Source organism: Enhydra lutris, unplaced genomic scaffold (assembly GCF_002288905.1).
Source record: "Enhydra lutris kenyoni isolate GAN:26980312 unplaced genomic scaffold, ASM228890v2 scaffoldscaffold93, whole genome shotgun sequence".
NCBI lineage: Eukaryota > Metazoa > Chordata > Mammalia > Carnivora > Mustelidae > Enhydra > Enhydra lutris.
Window position 1 is genome coordinate 93,624 of NW_019154177.1, and position 27,486 is coordinate 121,109.

General features: G+C 59.0%; 1 protein-coding gene across 6 annotated transcripts; it reads right to left on the reverse strand.

The window, feature by feature from the left end:
- Positions 1-808: 808 nt before the first annotated feature.
- LOC111162572 (gamma-aminobutyric acid type B receptor subunit 1) lies at positions 809-27,486 on the reverse strand. 6 transcript variants are annotated; one of them, XM_022527069.1, is made up of 24 exons: positions 27,322-27,483; positions 26,813-26,906; positions 25,984-26,187; positions 25,020-25,205; positions 23,653-23,673; positions 22,155-22,315; positions 18,913-19,047; positions 18,466-18,636; positions 17,109-17,210; positions 16,508-16,573; positions 15,904-16,095; positions 9,996-10,238; positions 9,351-9,414; positions 8,079-8,156; positions 6,096-6,246; positions 5,557-5,689; positions 4,387-4,503; positions 4,190-4,297; positions 3,776-3,869; positions 3,107-3,234; positions 2,789-2,968; positions 2,462-2,590; positions 2,165-2,308; positions 809-1,885 (listed from the first exon to the last, which is right to left on the reverse strand). In XM_022527069.1, the coding sequence occupies exons 2-24, from the start codon at positions 26,904-26,906 to the stop codon at positions 1,712-1,714; spliced, it is 3,075 nt and encodes a 1,024-aa protein (XP_022382777.1). In that variant the 5' UTR covers positions 27,322-27,483; the 3' UTR covers positions 809-1,711. The 6 variants fall into 6 exon arrangements, with proteins under 6 accessions (XP_022382777.1, XP_022382779.1, XP_022382778.1 ...); XM_022527072.1 differs by having other exon boundaries at positions 1,761-1,885; positions 2,908-2,968; positions 27,322-27,481; XM_022527071.1 differs by lacking the exon at positions 25,020-25,205.

Sequence of the window (27,486 nt, forward strand, 5' to 3'; positions counted from 1 at the left end):
AGGCTGATGAAATGGCAGGACCCACCCAACCCCTCAGCTCTTTGCAAAAATGGGAGAATAGCTTAAGGGAAAAAAAAAAAAAAACAGTGCGGAAGAGAAAGAGGAAAGTCCAGGTGCCAAACACCCTTCTCTGCGAGGACACAAGACCTGTAAGAGCCTCGGCAAGTTTCCTTCCTTCGCTGACCACTCAGTACGTTCTTTCCTAGGACAGTAATCTCCTTCCCAGCTGCTCAGCTCTCCCAGACTTTGCAGGCTGGGAGCGCTCGGGGCTGTCCCAGGGGCCATCTCCTCCACTGTCCCCAGCAGCACTCATTTTCCTGTTGTTCTTGGTTCTTGGGAGGGAGGGTCCTCACGTCTGAGCAGCCACATGCTCAGGTCTCCCAGGAAGTGCCCCCTCCCCCATCAGAGGGCTCATTCAGCAGGAGTGACAGGGGCCAGCACAGCCGAGCACACTCCCGGGTCAAGGACAGTCGGAGCACCAGTCCTCGCACCTGGTGTGGCTGCGATGAGTGGGATGTCTGCTGTTCTCTTCACAAATGAGGCCACGGAGATCAGAGATCAAGAACTTATTCCCACGCGGTGGTGACTGACCCGGGCCAGCGGACCCCACACTTGGAAGCTCTAATGCTGTCACTCACTTGTCTCAGCCTAACCCTGTCCTGCGTGGCCCTGCGAGGCCCTCAGTAGACCAACCCAATGCCTCTTTGAACCCCTGCACCCCAGGGCCTTTTCCCTAACCTGGAGACCCCTGAGCCTCCCTCCTTGGACTGAAGCCCATTCTGCTCACAGTAAGGGACGAGCCGCTGAGTCACACGGTTCACTGGTTTATTGAGACTGGGGAGATCCCTCCCCAAGAGACGCCTTGGCAGGAAGGGGATGCCCCCTCCTGCCCGGTGATTCCCTCTGTCTCTGACAGCCATCGGGGTTGGGGGAGCCTTCCTGTGGTTGGGATTCTCACCAACTGTCTACTGGAAGCAGCTCCCCAAGCCTGCCCCCATTTCTTCTCCCTCAAGTCCCCCCAGAAAAACACAAAACCAAAGGGAGCAGCCCTGGGAAGGAGGACGGGGAGCATGGACATAGTGTGTACATGAGCACAAAGGGGGGTGTGGGTTCAAGCAGAAAGCATGTGAGGGTTTGAGCTGCGGAGAGTGCATAAGGACGTGTAGGGTGCGCGCCTCGGGCTCTGCTAGGAGGATACAATGGTCTTAAGGTGCAAAGGCAAGGTGCCCGGTTCCATGAGCACACACAGGGGGAACGACGGGGAAACACGGATGTGCGCTGGTGGGGAAGGCCTCCGCTCAGCACACGAAGGGCGCAGGGGCCCCGAGCGCAGGAGGGAGGCGAGGACAGGGCACACACGTGAGCGCCAGAGGGAGAGGCACATGTGAGCACACATGCACACGCGCGTGTGTGTTGGGAAGTGTGAGCACGCACAGGGCAGAGGCGGGAAACTCCAGGGGGACGAAGCTGGCAGAGCGGTGAAGGGTGGGCGGTGGACGGAGACCAGGCTGCGGCCAGCACTGGCGGGAGGGAAGGGGCGCGGTGCGGCGGGGCGGGGAAGCTGCAGCCGGGCACAAAGCGGACAGCGTGGCGGTCAGAACGCTGCGAGCGCGCGAGAGCGAACGCGCCGGGTCTGCAGTCCTGGGGGCCCAGCCGATCCCAGACTCACAGAGGAGGCCTTCCTACCCGCCCTCCCCAATCCCTGGGGCCCTCACTTGTACAGCAAATGAACCCGGCTCCCGTCACAGCTGAGCCTGTCAGGGGGCTCATGGGGCCCCCTGGGCAGGCCCCCCGAGGGGTCTGGGGGCGTAGAGGGGTGGCGCCGGGGGCGGAGCTGCTGACGAGACCGAAGCTGATGGCGCAGCTCGGAGACTCGCTCCTCTTTCTGCAGGAAGAGAGATTGGGAGAGGTTGGCAGAAGGGGAAGTGGGGCGGGGCCTCGCAGAGAAGAACGTGGGGTGTGAGTGGAGGACGGGGGAGGGGCGCCAGGATGGACAGCAGACGCGAACATGAGGCACCAGGAACGATGGAGGAGAGCCAAAGAGCAAAGAGGGGCATCAGGTGAGGAGGGACCAGGGGAATGAGGAGTGGGAGGCGGGGGAGGGGAGAGAGGCCCATGCCCACAGATTTGTGCCAGTGCCCCTCACCCCCCAGCGCCCCCACACCTCAGCAATGATCTTCTCCAGCTCACGGTTCTCCTTCTCCAACAGCCGGGACTTCTCCTCCTCGTTGTTGTTGGTGGATGAGCCTGTCTTCATGGTGTCCTGCGCCTCCGACTGCCACTCGCCCCGGGTGATCAGCCTGCGCATCTGGGGACCAAGGATTGCACATGAGACGGGGGAGAGGACTGTCCGTGACCAGCAGGTGGCGAGGCAAGTGGGGCCCCTCCCAAGGGCAGGAGCAGGAGGAGGCTCCCAGGAAGCAGGGCTGGACTGCGGGGACAGAAGCGGGGACCGCCTCACCTTCGGCACGAAGAGCACGACCAGAGTGATGTAGGAGGAGAACACTATGGCAAGGGACGCGAAGGCGAAGGCTGCATCCTGCTGGCTGGACAGGATCATGGTGACCGGGGCAGTGATGAGGCACAGGACCTGTGGGTGCACCCTGTTTGGGACCTCCAGGCCTTCCTCCCCCAGGAGAGAGCCCATGAGGACAGGTCCTGGGGGAACTTCCCATCGCTAAAGGCTCCAGACCCCAGGCCACCCTCAACTCCAGAGCGGGAAGAATCCCAAACCACGTCCTGCTCCAGGTCAACCCCTCCCTCAAGGCAGACGTGCTGGGATCCTCACACGGGCCCATTCAGAGTCCCTGAGCACTGAGCATCTGGGAACTCTGGCCGGAAGCTGACTCGGATTCCAGCCAGGGAACCGGAGATAAGGCATCTCACTTCCCCACTCTGCTTCCTCACCTGTGCAGGGGGACAGTAATGTCTGCTTCGTGTGCTCACAGGCAGAGCTGTAAAACAGTGTCTGTACAGGGCTTTACCCGCTGGGAAGTGCTTTACAGACCCGAGGCACTAAAAGTCTTCTTCAGACTCCCGCCCACTGATCCCAGTCCCGATTCCTCCCCAGCAGCCCTGGGGTCAACACCAGGTGTCCAAGGCTCACCGCCACGTTGTAGATGGCCATGCCCACAGCCCGGTGGTCATTGATCTTCTCCGTAGACACGCTCTTGGTCTCATAAGCAAGAAAGATACCGAGCAGCAGCAGCAGCCCCTTGTAGCCGTAGAAAATGCCTGGAGCGGAGGCCACGGCCACTTGGCAACAAGACCTCCAGGCGTCCACTCACCCCCCCCGGCCCTCCACGCCCTCCACCTACTGCTGTTCCTGCTTTGAGCTCCACAAGTGAAGGGCCTCCTTTCCGATCGGCCCCTCTGACCTAGCACACCCGTCTCTGTCTGTCCCCCCAACTTGTCCCAACGTCCCCACTTCCTCATGGGACAGAGGAGGAAGACTGCGGAGAGCCGGCGTCTGCCACACTATGTCCCCGCCCCTTACCCTCCAGGCTGAGGGCGGCTTTGCCCTTTCTGATCCTGCACCAGTGTGCAGGCCCTCCCCAGGCCTCCCCGTCCTGCTCTCACTCTAGGCAGCTGGCCAGACAGATGGGGTAAGGCGGTCCCACGGGCCACTCTGCCCCCAGCTCTGCCCCAAGCCTGCTTTACACCCCCGGCTCCTCACGGAAGAAGACCGGCTCTCCCTCCTTCCCAGGAAGGATCAGGGCAAAGCCGCCCTCCTCCCGCGGGCCCTTCGGCACCGGCCCTCCCCCGACCCGCGCACCGAGCCACGTGTTCATCTTCCTGGAGCTGCAGTGCTCCAGCTGTGGCAGGATGGACACATCGATGTCTTCCTTTGGCTCCTCCTTGGCGAAAGTCTAAGGGAGAAATGGGGCCCCAGGGAGACGCCGGTCACCCTCCCTGCCCTGCCTCTGCTCAGTCCTGATGCCCAGCTCGGCCTCCTCTTTCCCAGGTGGCCCTCAGTACAGATGCCAGGCCCCACTCTAGGCCTGGGAGTGCTTTCACGAACACCTCGGAAGGGCGTGTTCCCGGCTTTCCATGATGCCTGGGACATCTACACATCCTTCCGGGATCCCCACCTGCACTGGGCCTCCTTAGGGCATGGAGAGGCGGCTCTCCTCCTGGGTCCCCAGGCATGCAGAGGCCCCGACCCCCAGGGCCTCCTCTCAATGGGTACCTCGATGGTGCGGTGCAAGGGGTCCACGATCTGCCAGATGGCGAGAGTGAGGACGTCCATGCCCACCAGCAGGCCCACGGTGGCGTACAGCTTCCAGGGTTCCAGGGTCTGGGTGGACACAGAGCACAGGCAGGTCGGGGAACCCTCTGAACCCCGAGAGCCAAGGACCTACGGGCCAAGGTGAAGAAGCAGCTCACCTTCCTCCACTCCTTCTTCTCCTCCTTCTTCGTGAAGACCGTGTGGACCCACCAGATCTTAGTGAACATGGAGCCATAGCCCAGACTAAAGCCCAGACCCAGGAGCCAGAGGCGCGCCTAGGACAGGAGAGGGAGCAGGGCACAACTGTGCACAAAGGGGTGCATTCTGGAGCCATGGGGGTGCACACAGGGCCGGCGAGTGGGTCTCTCTGCCTCCCGCAGCTTCCTCCCACCCACCTCCTCCTCTGCCAGCAGGGCCTCCTTGCTACACCCTCCTGTGCGAATCCCCAGCCCGGGTGTGCGGTGTGGCAGTACACCCTCCACCACACAGCCCCAGCCGGCCCGGCTCCTCACCCTTTCCTCCCCCCAGGCTCCAGCCACCCCGACGGCTCACCTCATCTACTGGCTGTTCGACCCCCGCAGGCCACCTGAGTGACCACCCCCCGTGCCTCCAGCTGAGGAAGGCCCGCACATCCTTGATACTCCGGTGCCGGTCCAGCTACTCCTGAGCCAGTCCTGAGTGGCCCCCCTCTGCTGCACAGACCTCTCACACATCCCGGAGGTCAGTGTGCCCCCTCCCGCTGCCTTCTCATTTCCCTGGGGGCTGACAGCCTCTGGGGAAGTGTGCTTGTGTGTGCCAATGCCACGTGCCCAGCTGCACGGTCAGGACAGGGCCCAGGATGGATGAGTACGGACGGGCAGGGACAGGGGCTGTGTCCCACCAGCATAACAGAGCTGCACATGTGTGGCCACGGAAGTCAGCCTTTCCCACAGCCCCGGGACCTCCCACACCCCAATACCAAGTGTGCGCCTCATCCCCGCCCCCCGCCCTCTGCTCTCAGGTCCAGTCCCTGCCTCTACCCTTCCCCCAGGAGCTCACAGTTCCTGGGCTCCATCCTCAGCCCACAGCCAAGATGCCAGTGTTGAAGGGTTCTTTGTGCAGACCCTTCCTGCACCCGAGCGCCCCCCTCCATAAGGCAGGCCATGGCAACCTTGGAACTGGCTAGAGCCACCCAGCAGAAAGGTCTGGAGGGCAGGAAGAAGGGACGCAGCCCACAGAGACTGGGGGAGCAGGGACAGTGCAGGAAAGGCCGTGCCCGGCGCCTCCAGGAGCGGCTCCCAAGCGGGGAGAGCCAGGGTCCACGGCGAGTCTGCCCGCCTCCTCCTCACCTGGCAGACGAAGGGGAACTGGCTTCTCCCGATGTGGTAACCATCCAGCCCGAGGGGGAAGACAGCCGCCAGCGCCAGGGAGCAGCCCACAGCAGTCAGATTGTTCAAGTTGGGCTGGGAGTTCTGGATGTAACTAGGGCAGAGGCAGGAGAGGAGGAGGGCGAGGAGCAGAATTAACCTCTTCTTCGGGGAGGCCCTGCTCTCCAGAGCCATGGGGCCTGCCCCAGCCGGTGCAGCCTGGGCCACAGCCCAGCGGGGGCGGGCAGAGGGCTCCCAGCACCCCCACGTGCACACATGGAGCAGAGCCCCGTGGTGTCCCCCAAGAACTTGGTAGTTGTCGGTGAGCTGCTCTGGAGCTGGGATGGGACTTGCGTCTGGTTTCCCCCTTTGGTGGTCACGGTCACTGGGAATGCCAGAGTGGACGCCTCGCCCCCCCCCACGACCTGGCAGTTACACCAGTGTCATCTCAGTCCCTGCCAGGGGCATCACGGTCTCCGAGGAGCAGAAAGGAGGAGGACAGCGTCCGAAAAGAAACTTACCGGACGTGAGAGTTGTAGATATTAAACGAAAGACACACCACAGCCAGGACGATGCCCAGGCTGGACAGCACAGAGACCGAGATGAAGAGTTTCTGGGACATGAAGCGAAATGTCTTGATGACAAGGGTCTGGTCAGCCGGGGGGGCCCCTCCTGCATGGCATAAGGAGGGTTCTAGTCAGCTGGGGGCGCCTCCTGCATGGCCCTGTGGGGGGGGTCTGGTCAGCGGGGGGGACACTCCTGCATGACACATTGTGGAGGGGTCTGGTCAGCTGAGGGGTCCCTCCTGCATGGCCCTGGGGGAGGGGTCTGGTCAGCTGGGGGGCCCCTCCTGCGTGGCCCTGGGGGAGGGGTCTGGTCAGCTGGGGGGCCCCTCCTGTGTGGCCCTGGGGGAGGGGTCTGGTCAGCTGGGGGCCCCTCCTGGGTGGCCCTGGGGGAGGGGTCTGGTCAGCTGGGGGCCCTCCTGCATGGCCCTGGGGGAGGGGTCTGGTCAGCTGAGGGGCCCCTCCTGGGTGGCCCTGGGGGAAGGATCTGGTCAGCTGGGGCCCCTCCTGCGTGGCCCTGGGGGAGGGTCTGGTCAGCTGGGGCCCCTCCTGGGTGGCCCTGGGGAGGGGTCTGGTCAGCTGGGGTCCCTCCTGCATGGCCCTGGGGGAGGGGTCTGGTCAGCTAGGAGGGGTCCCTCCTGTGTGGCCCTGGAAGGGGGTCTTGTCAGCTGGGGGGTCCCTCCTGCATGACACTAGGAAGTAGGGGGAGGGGACAAGGAAATGAAGGTGAGGCAGAGAAAGGGGCAAGGGACACCTGTCTCTAGCCCCGAGGACGTGGAGCCCTCGCTGCCCTGAATGCTGAGTGGGGGTGCTGCGGAGCAATGCTGCCCGCAGCCCAGGGTGGTGGGGGTCTCAGGAATTAGTCGGAAGTGAGAGGAGGGAATGGAGCTGGGGGCCAAGATGCGTCACCAAAGCTGTGGTGTTTCTGGTAGTGTCTGTTCTATGATATGTGTCTTTCTGACAGCAAAGGAAATGGGAGGGAAAGAAGGGAACAACCAAGAGGTGACGTTCGTGAGGTCTCTCAGAACTCAAATCAAAAGCTGCAGACGACAGCTGTAGAATCATAAAGCTAAGAGTTCGAAGGACCCACCTAGCCTCCGAACCCCAGGAAGACACACGACCTGGGAGCTTCGACCCTGGCAGGGTGATGTTCCCAACAGTGTCTTCTAGCTATTATCAAGAGGAAACTCTGATTTGTCAACGAGTTCACAGCAAAAAAAAAAAAAAAAAAAAAAAAAAAAAAAAACCTAATTTCAATTTGCTTAGCTTTAAAAAGAGAAGTGTAATTTAGGCCATGCAGCATTTATAGCAGTAGAGAATACTGTCCTAAATTCAAATTATAAAAAAACATGTCAGAGCTCCAGCAGTGCCGGCAACTACCAGCTTCCAGTGGGGAAGGGGAGCTGGCAGCTGGCTCCGTCCCTAACGTGCCCTCTTCACCGGCAGGTCCTTCCTCCTGTCCACCTGGAGCGTCCTTCCCATTGCCGGTCGTTTGGCCCACGAAGCGCATGAGCAACACTTGCTTTTACTTTGCCTCTTTAAAAAGCACATCTGAGGGGAAGACAATCCAGGAGGTTTTGCAACCTCTCCTATAATTTAAGCAACTAGTTTCCTGAGAAAGATGAAGAGGCGACTCCAAGCTCCAGTAGCTGGTTCAGATAGATCAAGGTACCAGAACATCTGGGAGACCCACACGGGGTTTCCACGGCCACCCCCCATGCGCCACATCTCTGATCCTATTACCTGAGCAGCGCATTACTTTTGCTAGTGCATCGCTCCCTCTTCAAATACATACCCCACCCATGTCTTCACCCGGACCCTGGCCCATCTCCTTGGCACATTTCCAGCTGATGGCACCTGCCACCCCAGCCTCGTTCACGTGCACAACACTTGGTCTTGCTTGCTCAGAGGCACCGAAGAATACAGACAGGACCCGCTTACCAATCCACTTGTCCGTTTTGGACCAGGAAAGATCGTCCTTAGTGCTGTCATAGTAGCCGATCTTCTTGTAGCTGCCCCCTGGGCGGGAGACAACGGAAGGCTGAAGAGCCCAGCCCAGGCCCGAGCCTCTCACTCCCCTCAAGTCACTCTCCCTGCTCGCATCTGAGCCCCCGAGGGGTCCCTGGGAGGACAGGAGGGCTCTCGAGTCAGCCACCTGGCTGACAGGAAATGCAAGGTGTCTGCCAAGGCTCATGGGTGTGTGAGAGCATCTCGGGGGTTCGAGGCCTCTGGGGAGAGGGCTCTGAGACGCCACTGCTCAGCCTCGCGCCTCTCCCGCTGATCGTCTCACACTTCGATTCTGGCTTCAGAAGCCTGCGACATCTCTGCTGATTCTCCCTCTCATGACAGACAGAATCACAGGATCTATTTTCCCAGTGGCTTTCATTTTAATTTTAGAAATTTCTCTTCTGTTGGCTTGAGTTCTAATTCCTTGGAAAGTTGCATCTGCCTCTTAGAGCCACGAGGTGGGGGGTAGTTCAGCCATTCCTAAGAATTCCTGTTCCAGAACTTTTCCCTCAGAAGCCAAACCACAGCCCTGGGGTTTGGGCTACAAGGAGGATCTGTGGACAGGTGGGAGCGGGGAGAAGGGGAGGGCACGCTCCAGGAGGCTGCGAGCGGCGTGGGGACAGCCTGACCGGCAGAGGCTCGGCAGGTACGTGTGTGCTGACGTTTAAGGAGATACAAGTGAGGAAAGCCAGACTACACAGGAGACCCAAGAATCAGAAAAGCTTGCTTAGACAGCAAGGAAATGCAGTAGGTTTCCTCTGAAAATAGCAGCTCTGCTAGACTCCACTAGCCTGGAGTCCACAGTCTGCACCTGACAAGGGTTAGCCCCTCAGAGCCAGGCTCCCAAAGGGACATTTCTGAAATCACAAGGGAAGCCCCTGGAGAAAGGCAGTGTGTCTGCCCCTTCCCAGGTCTGGGCACCCCCCACCCCCACTGAGCGTTTCACTCTTCTTATTAGATAAATGCTTGACGAACCAGTTCAAAGAGAAGAGCAGATGGGCACGCACAAGCCACCCTCCCGATCTCCTTCCTCGGGCGGTGACACCAGACCTCAGCCCGCACCCCTGGGCTCAACCTGCCACTGCCAGACCCCGTGGCCCCACACCCCTGCGCTCGCCATGCACCGCCCAACCCTGCGGGCCCCCCACACCCCTGCGCTCACCCTGCACCGCCTGACCCCATGGGCCCCCACACTCCTGAACTCACCCTGCAGCTGCTCAATGAGCGTCCAGGCCATCCGGGAGCCGCTGGCATCAAACACCACGTGACCCTGCGTGCGGGAACATGCGGAGGCGGCAAAGGTGATAAGAGCGGGAGCCAGGAGAGAGCGTCAGGGCCTCTCTGGATCCTTATGTGTTTGATGTCACTGAGCCTCTGCATGAATTCTATTTATGGCATTTGCCTGCATATAGGACATACCCCAGATGCCCATACCCTAGTTTTAGAAACATTCTTCTTTGGAAAAGAAGCTTCACCTGTGGGATTTGAGTGGGAAGCATCCCCGGACAGAGCCCCAGGAGCCCCGGCCTCTGGCTGTGTGACCCAGGCACAGCACCTAGTCCCTCTGGAGGCTGTTCTCCCCACTTGGAGAGGGACAGATGACCGTTCAGACTGTCTCCTCTTTTAAAATCCTGTGATTCTCATCTGACTCATAAATATCTGGACTGAAAATAAATGAGGGAAAGGCTGAAAGAAATGGAATACAGCATCTTCCCCTCTTGCCTCATGGGGGTTTTTCTGGCTTGGGGGATCTGAGACTGATCCCTGCAGGTTAACATGAGCGCAGGAAAGGAGGGCACGTGCCCTCTTGGGGGAGCACAGGGGAGCATGGGGGAGACTGCTGCCACTCACAGAGACGCCCTCAAAGGACGAGGAGTTCATCGCCCGGTAGATCTGGTCAGTAATGGTCTGGTTGTTATAATTGAAGTCTTCCAGGCGCACACCGGAGTGGCCACCCCCACCGGACGTCTTGTTCAGGGCCAGCGCCAAGGCCCAGATGGCATCGTAGGCCAGCGGCGCTTCCTGGAAGCCACCAGTCTCCTCGGGGTGTCTCTTGAGCCTCTTGGTCAGTTTCTCCACAAACTCCTGGGACGTCTGCGGAGGAAAGGATGGGGCAGAGGGTTGGCGGGGGCGTGGGGCACATTCCCAACGCGGCTGCAGCCCTGTAATCCAACAGAGGGTGGTGTTTTGCCATCAGAGGGAGCACACGGAACTTTGAAAGCTGGACTTGGAGGGCCTGGACTGGAGCTGGGGTGAGCCGGGCCCAGGAGCCTCGGCACACAGCCGCTGGCCCAGAACTGGAGCCAAAGTTGTAAGAAGTGGACACTGCACAACAGACGGCAGAAGAAAGTAGAGGTGGGCCTGCATGGCAACGTCCTCCCGGGCTCAGAAGTTCTCCGTGGGCCGGACCCGGCACCTCACAGCCCCTGCGATTCTAAAGCAGCTAGAGCGGCCCCGGCCTTCCTCACTGGACCCAGCGGGGCACTGCCTCCCTGAGTGCTCTCCCTGCTTTCGGATCCCAGGCCCTGGAAGGTTCACGGGACACGGGGCCCCAGAGACACACGTCACGTGATTGAAAGCTGGTGCTCAGGCTCTGCCCACCCCCCTCCACCCTCTATCTTTGTTCTCCAAGAAAGCTGAAGACAAGGACAGCTCCTGTAACTCTCCCATGAAATGGGTCAAGAGACCTGAATTTCTATACCTGGCAATGACCTCGTTGGGCTAAAAACCACAGGTAAATTGCTCAAGGGTTTGGAAATGTCTACTGTGCAATGGAGAAAAACACACCTGGCCTTTCTGACCTCCCATAAGCCACACAAGCAAAGGCTCGGTGGCCCCCTCTTCGCAAGGCAGCAGTAACAGAGAGGGCGAGATCTGGGATGTACCAACAGCCTCACCCTCTAAGGAAGGAGGGAGCAGATGAAGAATAAAAAAAAATCTGTTCCCCGTGCCCTGCCCGCTTTTCTCTCTACAGAACTTTCTGAAGACATGGGACAGGGGAGTGCAAGGCACAGACAGTGCGGAAACAGCCTTGGAAAACTAGCCCGGGACCGACCACACCCGCTGCTCCACAAGCGGGAGGCCAGGACCTCATCCCGTCCCCCTGCACACCTCTGCTCCCGGCACCGTGCCTGGCCCAGGACCGACCACGTCCGCTGCATCACGGCAGGGAGCTACTCTGTGTGGCGCTGTGAGGTGGTCCGTGTGACCGCACACCTGTCTCCCACACGGAAGGCACCGCCCAGACCACGCGCTCCAGGTGGGAGCGCTCTGCAGGGGAGTGCTTTCCACGGCGGATGCTGTCCAAGTGTGAGGTCCCGGAGTGCCCTCCGCTCGATTCTGCTGCAAACTCTGATCATGCTAAAAAAGTTTTAAAAATGTCCACTGGGCAGATAAACAGATGCATGGATGGATCCCAGTTCCAACCCATCCACCCGCCTGCTGAGGGACCTCAAACGAGTTATCAAACTGCACTGGGAGGTCATTCAGCTTTAGAATGGGGTGACACTGGCTACCTCGAAGAGCCACTACAGGAACCCACAACATATAGAAAATGCGGGGTATAAAGTCAAGTCGCAGTTTGTCTTTGAAAGTCCCCCTGTCCCTCAGCCTCACGTTCGTCATGGTCGCTCAGATCTACAGTCCAGCTTGGCATCTCATGTCCTGTGTCTCCAACTGTCTCTGCAGCATCTGGAGCTATAAGATCAATAATTCAAAATTTAAAATATCTAAGACGATGCTCCACTTTCCCTCACTCCCCAACACTTCCCAGTACATGAGATTGAAGGCTTGGAATCAGCAAGTCCTCTTAATTCTTCCATTGAAATGTTTCTTTTGGGTTTTTTTTAAGATTTTATTTATTGGGGAGCGTCTGGGTGGCTCAGTGGTTTAAAGCCTCTGCTTTTGGCTCAGGTCATGATCCCAGGGTTCTGGGATCGAGCCCCACATCGGGCTCTCTGCTCAGCAGGGAGCCTGCTTTCCTTCCTCTCTCTCTGCCTGCCTCTCTGCCTACTTGTGATTTCTGTCAAATAAATTTAAAAAAATTTAAAAAAAAAAAAAAGATTTTATTTATTGGGGCGCCTGGGTGGCTCAGGTCATGATCTCAGGGTCCTGGGATTGAGCCCCACATCAGACTCTCTGCTCAACAGGAAGCCTGCTCCCCTCTCTCTCTGCCTGCCTCTCCGTCTACTTGTGATCTCTATGTCAGATAAAGAAATAAAAATCTTTTAAAAAATTAAAATTAAGGGGCGCCTGGGTGGCTCAGTGGGTTAAAGCCTCTGCCTTCGGCTCAGGTTATGATCCCAGGGTCCTAGGATCGAGCCCCACATCGGGCTCTCTGCTCAGCAGGGAGCCTGCTTCCCCCTCTCTCTCTCTGCCTGCCTCTCTGCCTACTTGTGATCTCTGTCTGTCAAATAAATAAATAAAAATCTTTATTAAAAAAATTAAAATTAAAATAAATAAAGATTTTACTTATTTCTTTGACAGAGAGAGACACAGTGAGAGAGGAAACACAAGCAGGGGGAGAGGAGAGGAAGAAGCAGCTTCCCATGCAGCAGGGAGCCCGATCCCTGGGATCACAACCTGAGCCGAAGGCAGATGCTTAACCGACTGAGCCACCTAGGCCCCCTCTTGAAATGTTTCATTAAGACCACCAGTGCCTACACAGAACAGTCTTAATTATAATAATAATAATAATAGGGGCGCCTGGGTGGCTTAGTCGTTAGGCATCTGCCTTTGGCTCAGGTCATGATCCTGGGGTCCTGGGATCAAGCCCCACATCGGGCTCCCTGCTCAGTGGGAAGCCTGCTTCTCCCTCTCCCACTCCCACTGCTTGTGGTCTCTCTCTCCCTGTGTCTCTGCCAAATAAATAAGTAAAATCTTTTAAAAAATAATAATAATAATAATAAGACCTAACATTTATATTTCCTTACAATGTTCCAGGCATTTTTCCATTTTTCTGAGGTGTACATAAATAGAAACAGGCACATAAAGTTTAACTTGCCGGGAGTGACGGTGCGTGGCAGGGCTGGGATTCAAGCCCAGGCAGCCTGGCCTCAATGCCCATACTCTTCCCAGGACCCTCGCATCGCCTTGGCACGCTGACATGCCTCTCTCCCCAAGAGCACCTGCTCGGCCGCCGGCCGCGGGCTGCCTTCCTGAGTGGTCCTTCACAAGTCTGTCCCATCCCCAGTTCGACGTACACACTGGGCCACAAGAACCTCCAATGGAAAGGGACTCACGCAGCCAGTACGGTGCTCTCCCCACCCAGACCTTCGACTCTTCCCCGGCTCCAGGCCACTTGACAAACATGCTTACCCCAAAAATCGTTCCCCCTCAGGCCAGCAAAGATACCACTGCAAATTTTCAGGTGGAAACATTACTAAGCAGCTCAAGAAAAAGTAAACAGCAAAAATTCCACAACCCACAAAAATCAGTAAAGTAATCAAGGGCAGCATTATGACCCTAATTTTCTGGCGGCCCTGCCGGCTGTGTCTGTGTGAGGGATGCCTGACCTTGACCTCGAGTGTACATCCTGAGGCAGCTTCTGATTTCAGATTCTACCAAGATCTGACGGGACCTCTGCCCCAATCTGTGAGAACTGGAAGAGAATGTCATCTCCAGGTAAGGCCACCTCCCAGCTGCCCCTCTAGCCCAGAGCTATCATAGGTCCCCAAAACCACTCCAACTCAATCTCCCACGCCGGGTTCCTTTCTAAGCCAGGGTTTCTCCATCCCTGCATGACTGACATTCGGATCAGGAGAATGCCTTGCTGTGGGGCACGGACCTCTGCGTTCCAGGCTGCCGGGAAGCATGCCCATTTACCCGCTAGACGCCGATTGTGACAACCAAACTGTCTCTGGACATTGCTCCGGCCAACAGTTCTCAAAATATGGTCTCAAATCAGCAGCATCAACAGCCCTAGGGAACCTGCTGGAAAGGCCCAGACCCACCGCATCAGGACTTGTGAAGGAAGAGCCCAGTAATCTGTCCTCACCAATTCTCCAGGCCAGTAACGTCGGAGAATGAGGGCCCAAATGAAGAGACAGCAGCTCTGCTTCTCTTCTAGACCCAGTCTGCATCGCTCTGGGTCCCAGGTCCAGCCCCTGCTTCTCATCTCCCTCTCCTGGGCCTGCCTGATGCATCCACCATCTCTTCCCTGCTCAGTCGTTATGGCTGCTCTGCCCCCTGGAAAACCCTCGCTCTCCCACTGGGCACTTCCAGCGACCATGCAGACCTGCTGTCCCTAGAAGCTGTAGGGCCCCAAAGGCACCACGTTTGTCTAGAGACCCAGAGCCAGAAAGACAACCCTCCAGCGCAGTCAGCTCCAGAGCCCAGATGTCCATCCACACCCCTCCCCCGGTCCCTGCTCTCTGCCAGGGGTTCCTTTAGCTCCCTGCTGTGGGGCAGAAGCCAGGACGTACAGGTCCCGGGCTCAGGGTGCCGAGAAGCCTCTGGGCTTTGGGGCCAGCTCCTCTACTTCTGAAGGTCTCCAGGATGACTCGCTTCTCAGCTGCTCTACAGGGAGGTGACCCTCCAGAATCTTCCAGGCTATGTTTCAACCACGATACCTGAAACATGAAGTCCCTCGGAACTCCCCAGGACAGTGTCCACAATCAGAGTCCGCGGACACAGTCCACCGCGAGGACAGACGCCTGAGTCGTCTTCCTCTCCAGCTCAGAAGCTGCCGTCAGCCAGACAGTGTCTCCGGCAAAGGCACAGGCTCTTCTGTCGGGCTTCCCAGTTTCCCATGGCAGCAACACGGCAGAGTGGTTTGGAGTTAGACTCAAAGGGGGTCAACTCTGGCTTCCCCACTCAGCAGTTTTGGAGCCTGGGCCCAGTCCCTCAACCTCTCTGCATCAGTTTCCTGGTCCGTAGAATGGACATGAGAAACCTCCAGCCAGCTTGGCTGGGAGGTCACAGATACCAGGTCCCTGATTCCTGGGTTACTGCGCAAAAGCAATTATGACTACACCTCTGTTTTCAACGGGGTATTTGGGGCTTTACAACCATGAGCTCGCCCCTAGTGTGCTTCCCAAAACAGGCCTTCCGGGCCTGGGGTACCCCTGGCAAAAATAAGCAGACACGGAGGTTGCCTCATCAGCTCGCCCAAGATCCCCGTCTTCCCCCAGATAGAACCCTGAGCAAGAACGGAGCCTCGGCCTTGTGCCCTGCTCACTCCTGCCCCTCGCCTGCCGGCTGTCCCAGCCTTTCCAGATCAGGCGACATGCCTTCTAGCCCCAGGCCTGTCACCAATCAGCTCCCTGGAACAAACGGATTTCAAAAGTCCCTTGTACATCTAAAATTCTAAAAAAGGATCATTAAAAAAACATCAGGAGCCAAGCTAATTGAGTATCAGTCAGGAGTGAGTATTAAGCAACTGCAAAGGATGCTAAAGTCCCTGAGAAAACAAACCCCGTTCCTGCTCGGGAACAGCCCTAGTATCAAGGTGTGTGCGCGCACACCCGTCTGTGTTGTCATCAACGCCTCTCCCTCCTTTGACTTCTCACCAACCGCTCCTTGTTGCCATGGTAACAGCCCTTCCTCTCATCAGGGGCCTCGCACACATACCACTCCTGTCCCTCTCTGCGTTCCTGCTCAAGGAAGTCAGAGCAGAGGTGGAAGCCGCAGGAAGCGCAGTGCAGACAAGCCTGTGTGCCCTCGGGGCCTGCGAGGTCCACTCCCGCTCCCACCCCCCACGAGGCGGCCCCGCCCCTAGGCTCCCCACAGCCCTGGCCAGCGGCCCCGCCCCTGCGCTCACCATGTTGGAGATGCTGCGGGTGTTGGCAGGGTTCAGCATGACGATCTCGGTGGTGATGTGGCCTTCCACGGCCTCGGTCATCTCATCCACTGTGCAGTTGATGGACGGGTCGTAGATCTTGAACCAGTTGTCAGCGTACCACCCGATGAGGAACCAAACGTACTTCTTCCCGAAGAGCCGCTCCTTATACACCTGGGTGCAGAGAACGAGCAGGGCTGGGGCTCTGTGGCCTTTTCTGGCCTAACTCCCTTGACGCGATCCAGCCCCTCGGGAATCAGAGGAGAGCAGAGAACTGCAGAAAGGACTCTACAAGTTTTGGCGGGCGTAGGAGCCACTCAGGGACTCCACCTTCTAAGTTCCTCCCCAGCCAGTCAGGAAAGATGGGGTCCAGGGGATCCTGCGGGAACACTAAGGGGGAGGAAACGGAGACCCGGAGAATGCGCTGGGTGCGAGAAGCCAAGAGACGGAGTCGGAGCCGAGAGACAGGGACGTCATACTGACCATCGCCTCCGACCGCCGGCTACCAACCTGAGCAGAGAGACCCCATCAGACAGCCCCGGGCAGAGCCCACCCAGGCCCCTCCCGCTCCGGAAGCCAACTCTACCTCACAAAACACTTTCCGGGCTTCGGTCTCATAGAAAAGTCCCACGATGATTCGGGCATCCTGGCGCTAGAGAGAGAGAGAAACCGCTCCCGAGAGCCGCCCGGAAACCCCCAAGCACTTCCACACCTTGGATTCCCTGCCCCGGAGAGCTCAGTGCAGGGTCTGCTCACGGGGTGCTGGGCAAGTGCCAAGTGGACGATGAGAAGAAACGTGCCAGAACCGGAATTCTGTGATGGAACGGAGCTGCCGGGGCACGTGAGGGCGGCTGTCCCACAGTCGCGCTGCCGCACACCCACGCGTCCCGCCAACGGTTGGCTTACACGGCACCTTCCATCCACCGTGTGCGAGGCACAGTACGACTCCTCCCAGGACACGCGGCCTCACACTGTGCATGTGTGTACATGAAAACTCACCCACCAACGCTTCGCACACCTCAGGCTTATACGATGGTATATGCTAATTATAGCGGGATACAGAAAAACAAAAAACAAACAAACAAACGAAACCCACCTGCCCCTGCCTGGTTCTCCTCTCCCAACCCCCTCCATCCCCCCAACCTGGTCCCTCCACAGGCGGAGCCCGCCACTCCCGAGCAGCACACCTTCAGGTTTTTGACCGGCACAGCTGGATCGGAGAAGAAGCTCTGGCGGAAAGTGATCTCGATTCCAGCCTCCTTCACTCGCTCCTCTAGGTCATCCAGAGTCTTGGGTGGGAATGAGAAGGAAATGGAGAAAATGTGGGGCATGCGATGGAGTCAAGAGCAGAGAGCATACTTGGGGACTGCACAGAGCAGGAGGAGGGGCAGCTCTGAACCGTCCTCCCGCCACGCCTGTCCCCGGGGCCATGGAGGGCGGCAAGGAGAGCGTCTGCAGCCTCAGGATCCACACTCAACCCAGGAAGGTGCGCGAGAGCCCCTCCTGCGGGTCTGTGTCCCGGGAGGTCGCCCCACTCACCCCACTCCCACCAGGCAGCGAGAGCAGGGGAAAGGAGAGAAGACGCAGGAAGAATGAGACAGGTCTGGTGTGCACGGCACAGTCTCAGCTCAAGGGCCAGAAGCGCAGACAGAGGTGTCAGAGAAGGACGCCCTGAATCACGGAGGGACTAGGGGAGGCTTAAAGGGGGTGCAGCTGCAGCTCCCTTCCACTGAATATAAGGGAGGATGGGGGATCCGAAGACTGGGAGAAGTGAGAGGACCAGACTGTCTTCTCCAGCGCCCAGCCCTACATTTCCTCTCCCCACTCCCATGTCTCCTGTCTCTCTGCCTCCCTCCCTTTTCCTTTCTCTCCCTCCTTCTCTGTTCCCTCTCTGTTCCTGCTGTTCCTTCTCTATCTCTCTCTCAATCTCTCTCTCTCTCTCTCTCTCTCACACACACACACACATGCGCACACACACCAAGTGTCTGGAATTTGCTACCTTTCTTGGTTCGTATCTTATATTCCCTCTCTTATCTCAACTTTGGAGTGAACCTACTTTAATGGAAGTGGGTCATTTTGGGTCTATCCACCTGGGAAAGAGAGCATCAAAGGGAAAAAAGTGTCCTAAAACCAAAAACTTGGAAAGGATCCCGAAAACCTAACTCTGTTTATTCCTCTGGCTCCAGAGAGAACATGCACTTAACCCACTCAGAATGAGTTTGCTTTTGATAAAGAAACAGGTTCTTTGGGCACCAGGGTGGCTCAGTCGGTTAAGGGTCTGGCTTCGGCTCAGGTTTCAATCCCAGGATCCAGCCTGGCATCAGGGTCCCTGCTGGGCTGCAAGTCTGCCTCTCCCTCTCCCTGTGACCCTCCCCCTGCTCATGCGCACACACTCTCTCTCTCTCTCTCTCTCTCTCTCTCTCTCTGTGAAATAAATAAACAAAAATATTAGAAAAGAGAAGAGAAGAAAGAAGCAGGCTCTTCTGCCCTGGAGGACCCTGGCCACTGCCCCGGGCGCAGGGCCGGCCATGCAGGCCTGCTCACCGAGGTGAAGACCTCCGTGGTCTGCTGGATGGTGGCGATCCTCCTCCAACCCCACTTCTCAAAGAGCTTCACGCGCGTGGGGTTGTGCAGCGTGGCCGACGGATGAGTCCGAAAAAATGTGGGAAAACGCTGCCGGTTGGACAGGGCCGGCGAGCTGGAGCCATAGGACAGCTGAAGGACAGGGACACGGTGCGGGACAGGCTCACCCAGAGCTCCTCTGCGACCCTGCTGGCTGCCCCAAGCCTCCCGCCCACCTCTGCCCTGTGCGCAGCAGCTCCCACGGCCCACACGCCCGCAGCTCAGGTCCTGCTGAGGAGGAGCAGGGAGCTGCGGCTCTCGGGCTCTCGGGCCACCGCTGGGCCACCGCTGGACGAGGCCCCAACGGCCTGGGAGTCCCGGAAGTGGCCCCCCCGCGGCCCCCCATTCTCGGCCTTCCGCCCGGCCTACCACGATGAGGTTCCACATCCTGGCAGCCTCGGCCACCAGCGTGGACACGGAGCTGCAGCCGGGCATAAGGATGATCTTGATGGGGTCGTTGTACAGCAGTTCGTACAGGTACTTGGTGGCTTGGCCTGGGTCACACTGAAGGGGGAGGGGTAAGCGTCGGGGGTCCCCAGCAGTCCAGTCACTTCTCAAATACCCATCACCCCTGTCATCAGCACCCCGTTCCTCTCCTTCCCATCCAGTCTCTGGGCTCCCCTCACGTACCAAGCCCGCCCCTCATCTCCCCTGCACCTTCACCCATGCACACACCTCCACCACGATCGCTGCAAAGACCACCTTTCCTCCCTTCTTCCCCCCGCCTACCTTCCTCTGTCACCTTGTCCCCTTCCCCGTGTTTCTAAGCTCCCAAGGTCTGTGAGTTTTAGGAAAGAGTCTGCAGGAATGTGAATGAACCCCCCCAAGTCCCCAGACAGCCTCCTCAGAGCCAAGCTATGGAAATTCCTCCTTCCGCCTCTGCAAACTCCCTGTCCGTTGGCCCCTGTCGGTCCCCTGCTCCTCTCTTTTCCAGGCTAGTGATAAATAAACACGAGGACAACAGGGAACAAGGTCACCAGGGAGTCCTGCTTGGCTATCCCTCCCCTCCTGCTGGGCCCTGACATTTGACCGGTCCATTAGAAAAAGAGGCACTTCGAGGGGGTGGCAGTGGGGGAGAAACAGGGGAGGAAGACCTGGGGAGAACAAACAGTGTGAGGTTCTCAACAAACCAGATGCTTTTAGGGGTGCCTGAGGGAGGGGCAGGGAGATGGGGAAAGTAAACAATGCAGAAAGCTGGGGAGGGAAGGGACATGGGAAGAAAGAGCCGCACGGTGTCCCCCTGCCTGTTCCCCTCCTGCTGGAGGATGACATTTCAGAAGCTGCTGGAGCCCCAGAGGAAGTCGAGAAGAAATGGAAGGCCGTGGGGAGCCAGGGCAGCAGAGGCACAGGCAGGCGGCACAGGGGGCTGGGGACGGTGACATGGGGGCAGGCCAAGCAGGAATAAGGAAGGCCCCTAGAGCCTGCTCACTTCCCACTGGGGCCTGACATTTGAGACACTGAGGGAAGCTGGAGGAGGGGAGCCGGTGGAGCAGGAAGCAGCCTCTGCGGGCCCCCCACCCCCCGCGAAGGGGTGTTTTTGAAGACTTTGCCTTCCCACCCAGCTTCTCAGAGCATCTCGGCCATTCTTGGACCCCACTGTCCCGCACTGCCCTAGCAGGTTACCCCAGATCCTAGCCCAGTACCCCTGCAGCCTGGGAAAGGGTGGCGGGAACAGGGACACATAAGAGCACATACAACACACACACAGGGCGAGGAGGCAGGCTGACCCAGGGCTCTTCTCGTTTGCTCCTTCCTTCCCTACTCTCCCTCTTCCACACTCAGTTCCTCCCTGCAAATTCCCTGATTCCCACCCCCTCCCCAATAGACTTCCTCTCAGCCTCTCCTCCGCTCTGTCTTCTGCGAAGGCTCCGGGTTTGCAGGCAGGAAACCACACATTCCAGTTTGCCTGCTTTCTGCTCTCCCTCCCTGCTTCTTCCAGTTTCTCTTCCATCTCCCTTCTCCCAGGCCCCCCATCTGCTCCCCAGCACCTCCGGGCAGTCACCTGTCCCAGAGCATGAGTCTGAGCTCACACACGGGGCTATGGGGCTCCCAGGATCCCTGTGACCCCCTCTCCTGACCCTGGCACCCATCCCTCCCAGTTTCTCTCTGCAGGCTCCCACCTCCAGCAGACCCAACCCTCTGCTCCTCTCCCTGCCTCTCCCCACGACACCTCATTTTTTTTCCTGGTACTGCTGCTCATTGACAAGGACCCCAGGGGCAGCCACTAAGGCACACCAGGACAGGACGAATAATGGTAAAAATGCAGATTCTTGGGATTCATTCCTGACCATGGAGTTCGTTGAATCTGTTTTAAACCCAGTCCTCTGGTGAATCTTGTGTACACAGAAGTTTGGAAATCCCTGCCAAAGTGTCAGGAGGGGTTTGAAGTCCTCTCTCCAAGCTGCTAACAGTCCTTGTGATCTCTTTTCTCCAGGCACCCCACCTTCAACCCCACTCCGCCCGCTCCTCCCTCACAAACCTATTTCTCGGTGCAGACAGCTGCTCAAAAGAATGAGGACACATCCTGGGTCCACCCAGGAGAAATGACCACAACCTCACCTCTGTCCTCCACTCTCCTCTCCTCCAGCCCCGTGGGAGGCTGGGGGCCACATGTCAGAGAAGATAAATTTGAGGTCCCAAGTCTCTTTCCTTCCCTGTGCCACATCCTTCCCCACACTCCCAGTCACTCACAGGGGATAGGGTGGGAAAGGAGTCTTATGGGGCCACCCTGTGCCACCCAACCCAGATGTTCTTTCCTTCCCTTTCCTCTCTTCCCCACCACCCTCACCCTACACCGTACTTTCCTCCTCACATCTTGGAGGCCACAATGCCGTAAGGAAGATAAACTTAAGACCCAAGTTCCACAGGACGCCCAAGAATTGAGCTCTGTCCCACACTTCCTCATTGCCCCCTCCCCTACTACCATTCTTTCCTGCTCCCTCTCCTGCCTCTGTCCAGATACCCCCCTTTCCCCCACGCGACTGTGAGGGTTCCTGCGTGGACCTCTAATCCACTCATTTTCCCAGTGCCTCTGCCCAGCCCCGGACCATTCGCTTTTCCAGAACATGATATGCCACATATCCCACAGTCTGGGAATCCTCGGCAGGACAGGGCTCACAGCTACCCCACTGTTTGTTGTGACAAATAAACCAGAGCGCTCTAGTCCCTCAAATTTTTCCTTATTCGGTCCCAACCTGCTGCCAAGATTACCTTGTTACCATGGTAAATCGGAAGCCCTGCTCCAGCTCACCCCTGACACCTCCTCCATCCCCGCAACCCATCCCAGGGTTAGTTGACTCCCCGGGACCAAGATCAGCTTGTACCCTAAATCCACCACCAGTCTCCCCAACCCTCCCCCCACTTCCCTGCGTCCTGGGGAGCAGAAGGGTCTGCCTTACAGCCTGATTCACCCTACTAAGCCCCTAGACCCTCATCTTGAACCTGCAGCCCCTATGACTGTCCCCAGGCTTGCGCACCCCCAGCCCCTCTCCCGCTAGTCACACGTGGGAGGGGTCTGCTTCGCAATCCGGAGTCCCTCGGACCCAGGCGCGCGCGGCTGGCTCCTGCCCCCCAGACCCCCGCCGCCCGCCCACTCCCACGTCCGGGGCTACCTTGCTGTCGTGGTGGATGAGCTTGAGCTCATAGTCCGGCAGGATGTCCCTGCGGCTGTTCACGTCCTCCAGCGCCATCTCCACCGCGGGCTGGCAGGCCTGGCCCCCGGGCCAGCCCCCGCTCATGGGGAACAGCGCCCCGATGTACACTGCGCGCCGTTCTGAGGAGGGGTGCGGGGGGACCCGCGGGTGAGGCCGCGGGAGATGAGGGGAGTGGGAGGCCCACACCGGAGTCACCCCCGTCGCCATCACCACCAGCAGCGGCAGCGGCCACCGCACCCGGGGAGCGGGGACCCCCGGACCCATGGCCGGGAGGGAGAGGGGCTGTTTGGGGAGGAGGAGGAGCTCAGGGGGGACACTTTTCCTGGGGAGGGCTGCTGAGGGGGAGTCGAGGAGGCGCCTCCATCTCGGCTTGTGTAGGGAGGAGGGGGCGAGGGCCCCAGGGAAGCGGGGAAGGTCGGCTTCCTAGGGCCCCTGCGGCTCCAGCTCCCGCCACGGCCACCGCCACCTCCACCGCGGACTCTCCTCGCGGACTGACTGACCGACCGAGGGGAGGAGGAGGAGGAGGAGATGGCGGGCTGGGAGGGGGCCCTGACGTCACGCGCGGCGCGCGGCAGCTGCGGGGGGGAGGGGCGGGGAGGGAGGCGCGCGCCGCCGTGGGAACGACAGGCGGAGGGGAGGGGCGGGGAGGGGAGGAGGACGCGACCCCCAGCGGAAGAGGCCTGGACGGGGAAGGGGGGGGGTCCCACCTAAGGGGCGGCCGGGGAGGAGCCGAGAGGGGAAGGGGCGTGCCGGGAGGGCGGGGTGGGCCGAAGCTCCGGGGAACCGGGGATGGAGACGCGCAGAACGGCGGTGGGACGCGCGCGTCTCAGTCGGGGGTGTGGATGGATGGGGCGCAGGGCTGAGGGTGCGGGGGACAGGGCGATGGCAGCGGCTTAGGAGAGAGGTGGTTGGGTGGGAAGGGGGTGGCGTGAAGGGGAGTGATGGGGCGGAGGCTGGGAACCCGGGGCTGGGGAGACAGAGCTCGGGAAGGGATGGGAGCTGCGAGAAGGGGAAGGGTGGAGGTGGAGGGAAGGGACGGCCGTGCGGAGGAGCCGAAGCGGGGAGAGCCAGGCCCGGCCGGGGGGAGACGTCAGCGCGGGGCGGCCGGGGTCGCCCGGCGGAAGCCCGCGGTGAGCAGGCGGCGGACGCGCGGGGTCTGCCCGCGCCCCCCGCCGCCGGCCGGGCTCTGCCCTTTGGCCCGAGCGGAGTCTGGGAGGAGGCGGAGCCCGGGGCAGGGCAGCCAAGCGGGGAGTTGGGAGGGACCGCAGCCTCGCAGAAAACCGGCACTGGAGGCAGAAAACAGGTAGGGAAAGAAGGGGCCGCGAACTGGGACGGGGGCGGGTCGGGGGCAGAAGGACGAGACCCCACAGCCTCGGGGCAGGACCCCTGGGGATGGAGGGTGAAGAGTGGGGGGCAAGGGGGTTGCAGTGCGCGAGATGAGGGTTTATGATCTCACCTGAGTGCGGCGTTCGATTCACTGGCAGCAGGAAAGACGGGGATCAGAGAAGAGTTACCACTGGCGCCCAGCTTCCCCGGCCAGATCCCCAGCCCCCTCCCACACCTGTCCAGGCCGGAGAGGACCGGGTAGAGCAGAAGCCTGCGTTTCTGAGGGGAGGGTGCCTGGGGATAAGAGCAAGGTGGGGCTGTGGGTCAGGACCTGCCGGTTTTCTTCTTTTATTTTTCATAGGACAACAGAATTTGAGACAGGAGTGCCAACAGCTAAGACACGGGCAGATCCTGGTTTTGTGGAGCCTAAATATCATTAAATGCAGGGGTCTCTCTTTAAGAGAAAAAAATACAAATACAATTGATTTTAAACCATTGCCTTTAAAATCTTACTTTTGCATTTTTTACGAAAGCTATGACCATGCGAACACATTATATTACAGCACAAGAAGAACCCTGTGTGAATGAGGGTCCCTGACACTTAAACCGCAGTAGCTTCATGGTAAACCCACCCCCGGTTGGGGCTCTCAATTTCCGGAATGGAATGGTAAACTACACGCAGAATAATTACATTAAGGGAGGAAAGCCAGGTCCAGAACCTTGAAAGAGTCTACAAGAGTGGGGGAAGCATGAGGTATGCCTGTATCCCTCAGAGAAGACTACAAAGGGAGAATCCGGGTACCTAGGAAAGGGGGGATTCTGCAGAACGAAACGCCCAAAAAAGGTGTTGGACACAAGACTGAGTCCCTTGGGAATGATGGGGGTTCTCTGAGAATTCCAGAAAGGACTGTCCCTTTCCCCTCCCCCATCCCTGGGTGGTCCTTAGTGCTCTGACAGTTCTGCCCCCAATTTTAAGTCTTTTTAATTTTTACCCTGATAATTTTCCACCCCAGATATTCTTTCCAATCTTAACATTTTTTCTAAGTATGACATATGATTTATTTCTGAGTCTTTACAATAATCCAGTTATATAACAAATGGAGAGGAATCAGTTGTAGAGGAGAGTTATGCATAGAAAGCTCTAAGTTTAGAGAAAGGGACTGAGGCTAGGGGAAACTGGAGTATTCAAGCCTTAAGAAAGGTAATAGAGGGTGAGACTCAAAAGGGAAAAGAGAACATGTGAAGATTTGGGAGCAGGGAGGAGATATAAAAAGAGGGAGGTAGAGGAAGGAAGCCCCAGTGTAGGTAAAGTGGGCACTGGGGACTGCAGAAGGGGGCTGGAGACAGGTGGGAGGGGAAGAAGAGTTAGGTTTTCACCTCCAGTCCCCCAAAGCCTCCCATCTTGCACAGCTCCCCATCCTTTCCCGCCCGCCCTTCCCACCCTTCTCCCGTCCTCAGCAATCGCCCTTAGCGGCAAGCAGGCGGCCAGTCCCTCACCCTGGCACTGCGGCTTGGGAGTGCTCCACTGGCCCTGACTACAGATGCTCCTGGAGCTGCCCACAAGATGGAAGTCAGGGTCACATCGGAAATCCACCCGGGCTCCGTCCAGAGCGGGGAGGTCCCCACCCGTGAGGAAAACCTTCCCATTCTCCAGGGCCAAATAGGACTTGGAGCAGATTCGGACTGTGGAGAGATACGAAAAATGAGAAAGAGAGGCACGTTGGGGAAGGCTCCTTCCCCTTAAAGAGCAGGGAGGGGCCTCCGATTAGGGCTTGGGGCCTCAAGCATCCTCCTCTGCAGGAAATCACGGGTGCAAAGGACTTGCCTCTCTAGCTTCCATTCCCGCCTGAAGCCTGCAAGCATCCACACATTACCAACAAGAAAAAGGAAAAAGCCTTTTCGAGGTAGGAACCCGAGATGGAGCTATAAGCACACAGAAGGGGTCTCTTCAAAGTCAGCGTCAGTGGGCGGATCCCTGGCAGTGGGCGGGTCCCTGGCAGTGGGCGGGTCGCTGGCGGATGGATGTAACTTTAGATGTACAATCAGATTTACCTTCCTTGTTATAGCTGACTTACACTGTCAAACTGGGTTTTGCTTTGTGGGTATATGATCTCTGCGTTGGAGACAGAGGTATTCAAAAATGCCACGAAATCATTCTGAGTGTTTTTGCACAATCTGCCACTAATCCTCCTCAAAGAAAAGAACTCACAAGATGAGCATTTTATCAGAGGGTCCGTGGCCTAACGCAGGGAGGATGAGATGAAATGAAAGGTGTGCGCTGCTAACTTGACTCCCTCGAAGTGGGCATAGTAAAATCCTTCTCACACAGTGTCTGCTCCATAAACAAATCTGGATTTTGTTGCAGTGGATTTAAAGTGCTGACTTGTAAGCAATAATGCTAAGTTTGAGGCAGGAAGAGGAAGGGTCTTGAAGAGAAGAGGGGCTTTCCCAGGCTACTCACCGCATCTGCTGGGCGTGTCCATGTCCGTCCAGGAGCCGTTGGCCAGGCACTTCCGGACCTTGGGCCCCACCACCTCGCGCTCGCCCCGGCACACATACTCAATCTCATAGTCCACGGGCAGGAAGTTGATAGCCTTCACCTGGTCCCGAGTCAGGCCCCTGTACCTGATGCCCCCTTCCCAAGGCGGGTGTATGATCTGGCAACCTGAGGGGTGAGTCCCAGGAGTCAGAGAGGGGTGGGAGGCGGGCAGAGTCAGCTTCGGGAAACACAGGAGCCTAGGGCGTGGTCAGTGGGCAGGTGGCAGACCAGAGCCCAGGTGGGATGCAGGGGGATGGGTGCAGAACCCTGGGCTAAAGGACAGAGAGCCCTGATCAAGGGTTAAGGCCAATGAGAGCTCACAAGTGAGGAGGGAAGCGTGCTGTCTGGGGGTAGTGGGAAGATTGGGAATTCGTGAAAGGGTACAGTGTGCAGTGAGCCTGGTCAAACAGGCTATAGGAGGATTTCTGAGTAAATTAGGAGGAGAGTAAAGGGGGGCTTCTCCTCTACCCAGGCAGCAGTGTGGGCAAGAAGGAGGGGTGGGGTCGAGAAAACAATGCAGGGTCACCGAAAGGTGGCCGATGCAGTGACGTGGGGCAGAGAAGAAGGAGTGCTGGGTCAGAGGCGGGGTGAGGGAAAGGGGGTCAGGGGGGTTGACGTGGGGCCGGGCGGACAGGATGGCCAGGCGGGGATGCTATCTATGTAGGGCTGACGGGATAGTAATGAGGACCAGAAAAGGGGTGCAAGGACAGCGGAGTGGTGGGGGTGCCCGAGGTCGCCGGTGAAGGCGCACCTTCTGAGGTGGCGTTGGGGGTCTGCGCCCCGCTCGCGCCCGGGGGCCGGAGGAAGAGCGGCGGCAGCAACGGCAGCAGCAGCAGCAGCAGCATCTGAGTGACAGGCGGCCGTGAGGACCGGACCGAGCTCCGCCGGTGCGGCCCAACCCGGCGTGCGGGTGGTGGTGGGGGGATGCTGCCGCCCGGCCTCGCTCGCCCGGCCTCGCCGGCTCCGACCCGGCTCCGACCCGGCTCCGCCTGCGGACCAGACGCGCGCCCCGCGGAGGAGGCGGGGGCGGAGCCCGGCGCGGGGAGAGGGGGGAGGAGAGAGCGCCTGTCCCCACCCTCCTCCTGCCTCCCTCGGCCCCCCACCCTCCCGGGACTCCACCTCTAACCACCTCCTCTCCCCCGGCCCCCGCGGCTCTCCGAGCCCCGCGTCCCCGCGCGCCCCGGCCGCTGCCCCGCGCGCCCCGGCGCGGCCCTCCCCCGCGCGCCCCTCTCCGAGCCCGGCTCCCGGCCCGGCTCTTACCTCGGCGCGCCGGCCCGGCTTCCCGGCTCTCCCGGCCTCTAGGCCCCAGGCCCAGCCGCTCCTCCCGCTCCCCCTCCTTTCTCCTCAGCCTTCCCCTCCTCCCAACCCTCCTCCCCGCGAATCCGGGTTCCTGCCCGGCCAGGGTCTCGCTCCCCTCGCGCTCCC

Excerpts from the sequence above, each read along its gene's own strand:
- LOC111162572 (XM_022527069.1), bottom strand. The coding sequence starts at position 26,906 with ATGCTGCTGCTGCTGCTGCTGCCGTTGCTGCCGCCGCTCTTCCTCCGG. Across the intron at positions 16,574-17,108 it reads TGCCGGTCAAAAACCTGAAG|CGCCAGGATGCCCGAATCAT; the intron begins GTGTGCTGCTCG and ends CTCTCTCTCTAG. Across the intron at positions 3,870-4,189 it reads CCTTGCACCGCACCATCGAG|ACTTTCGCCAAGGAGGAGCC; the intron begins GTACCCATTGAG and ends TTTCTCCCTTAG.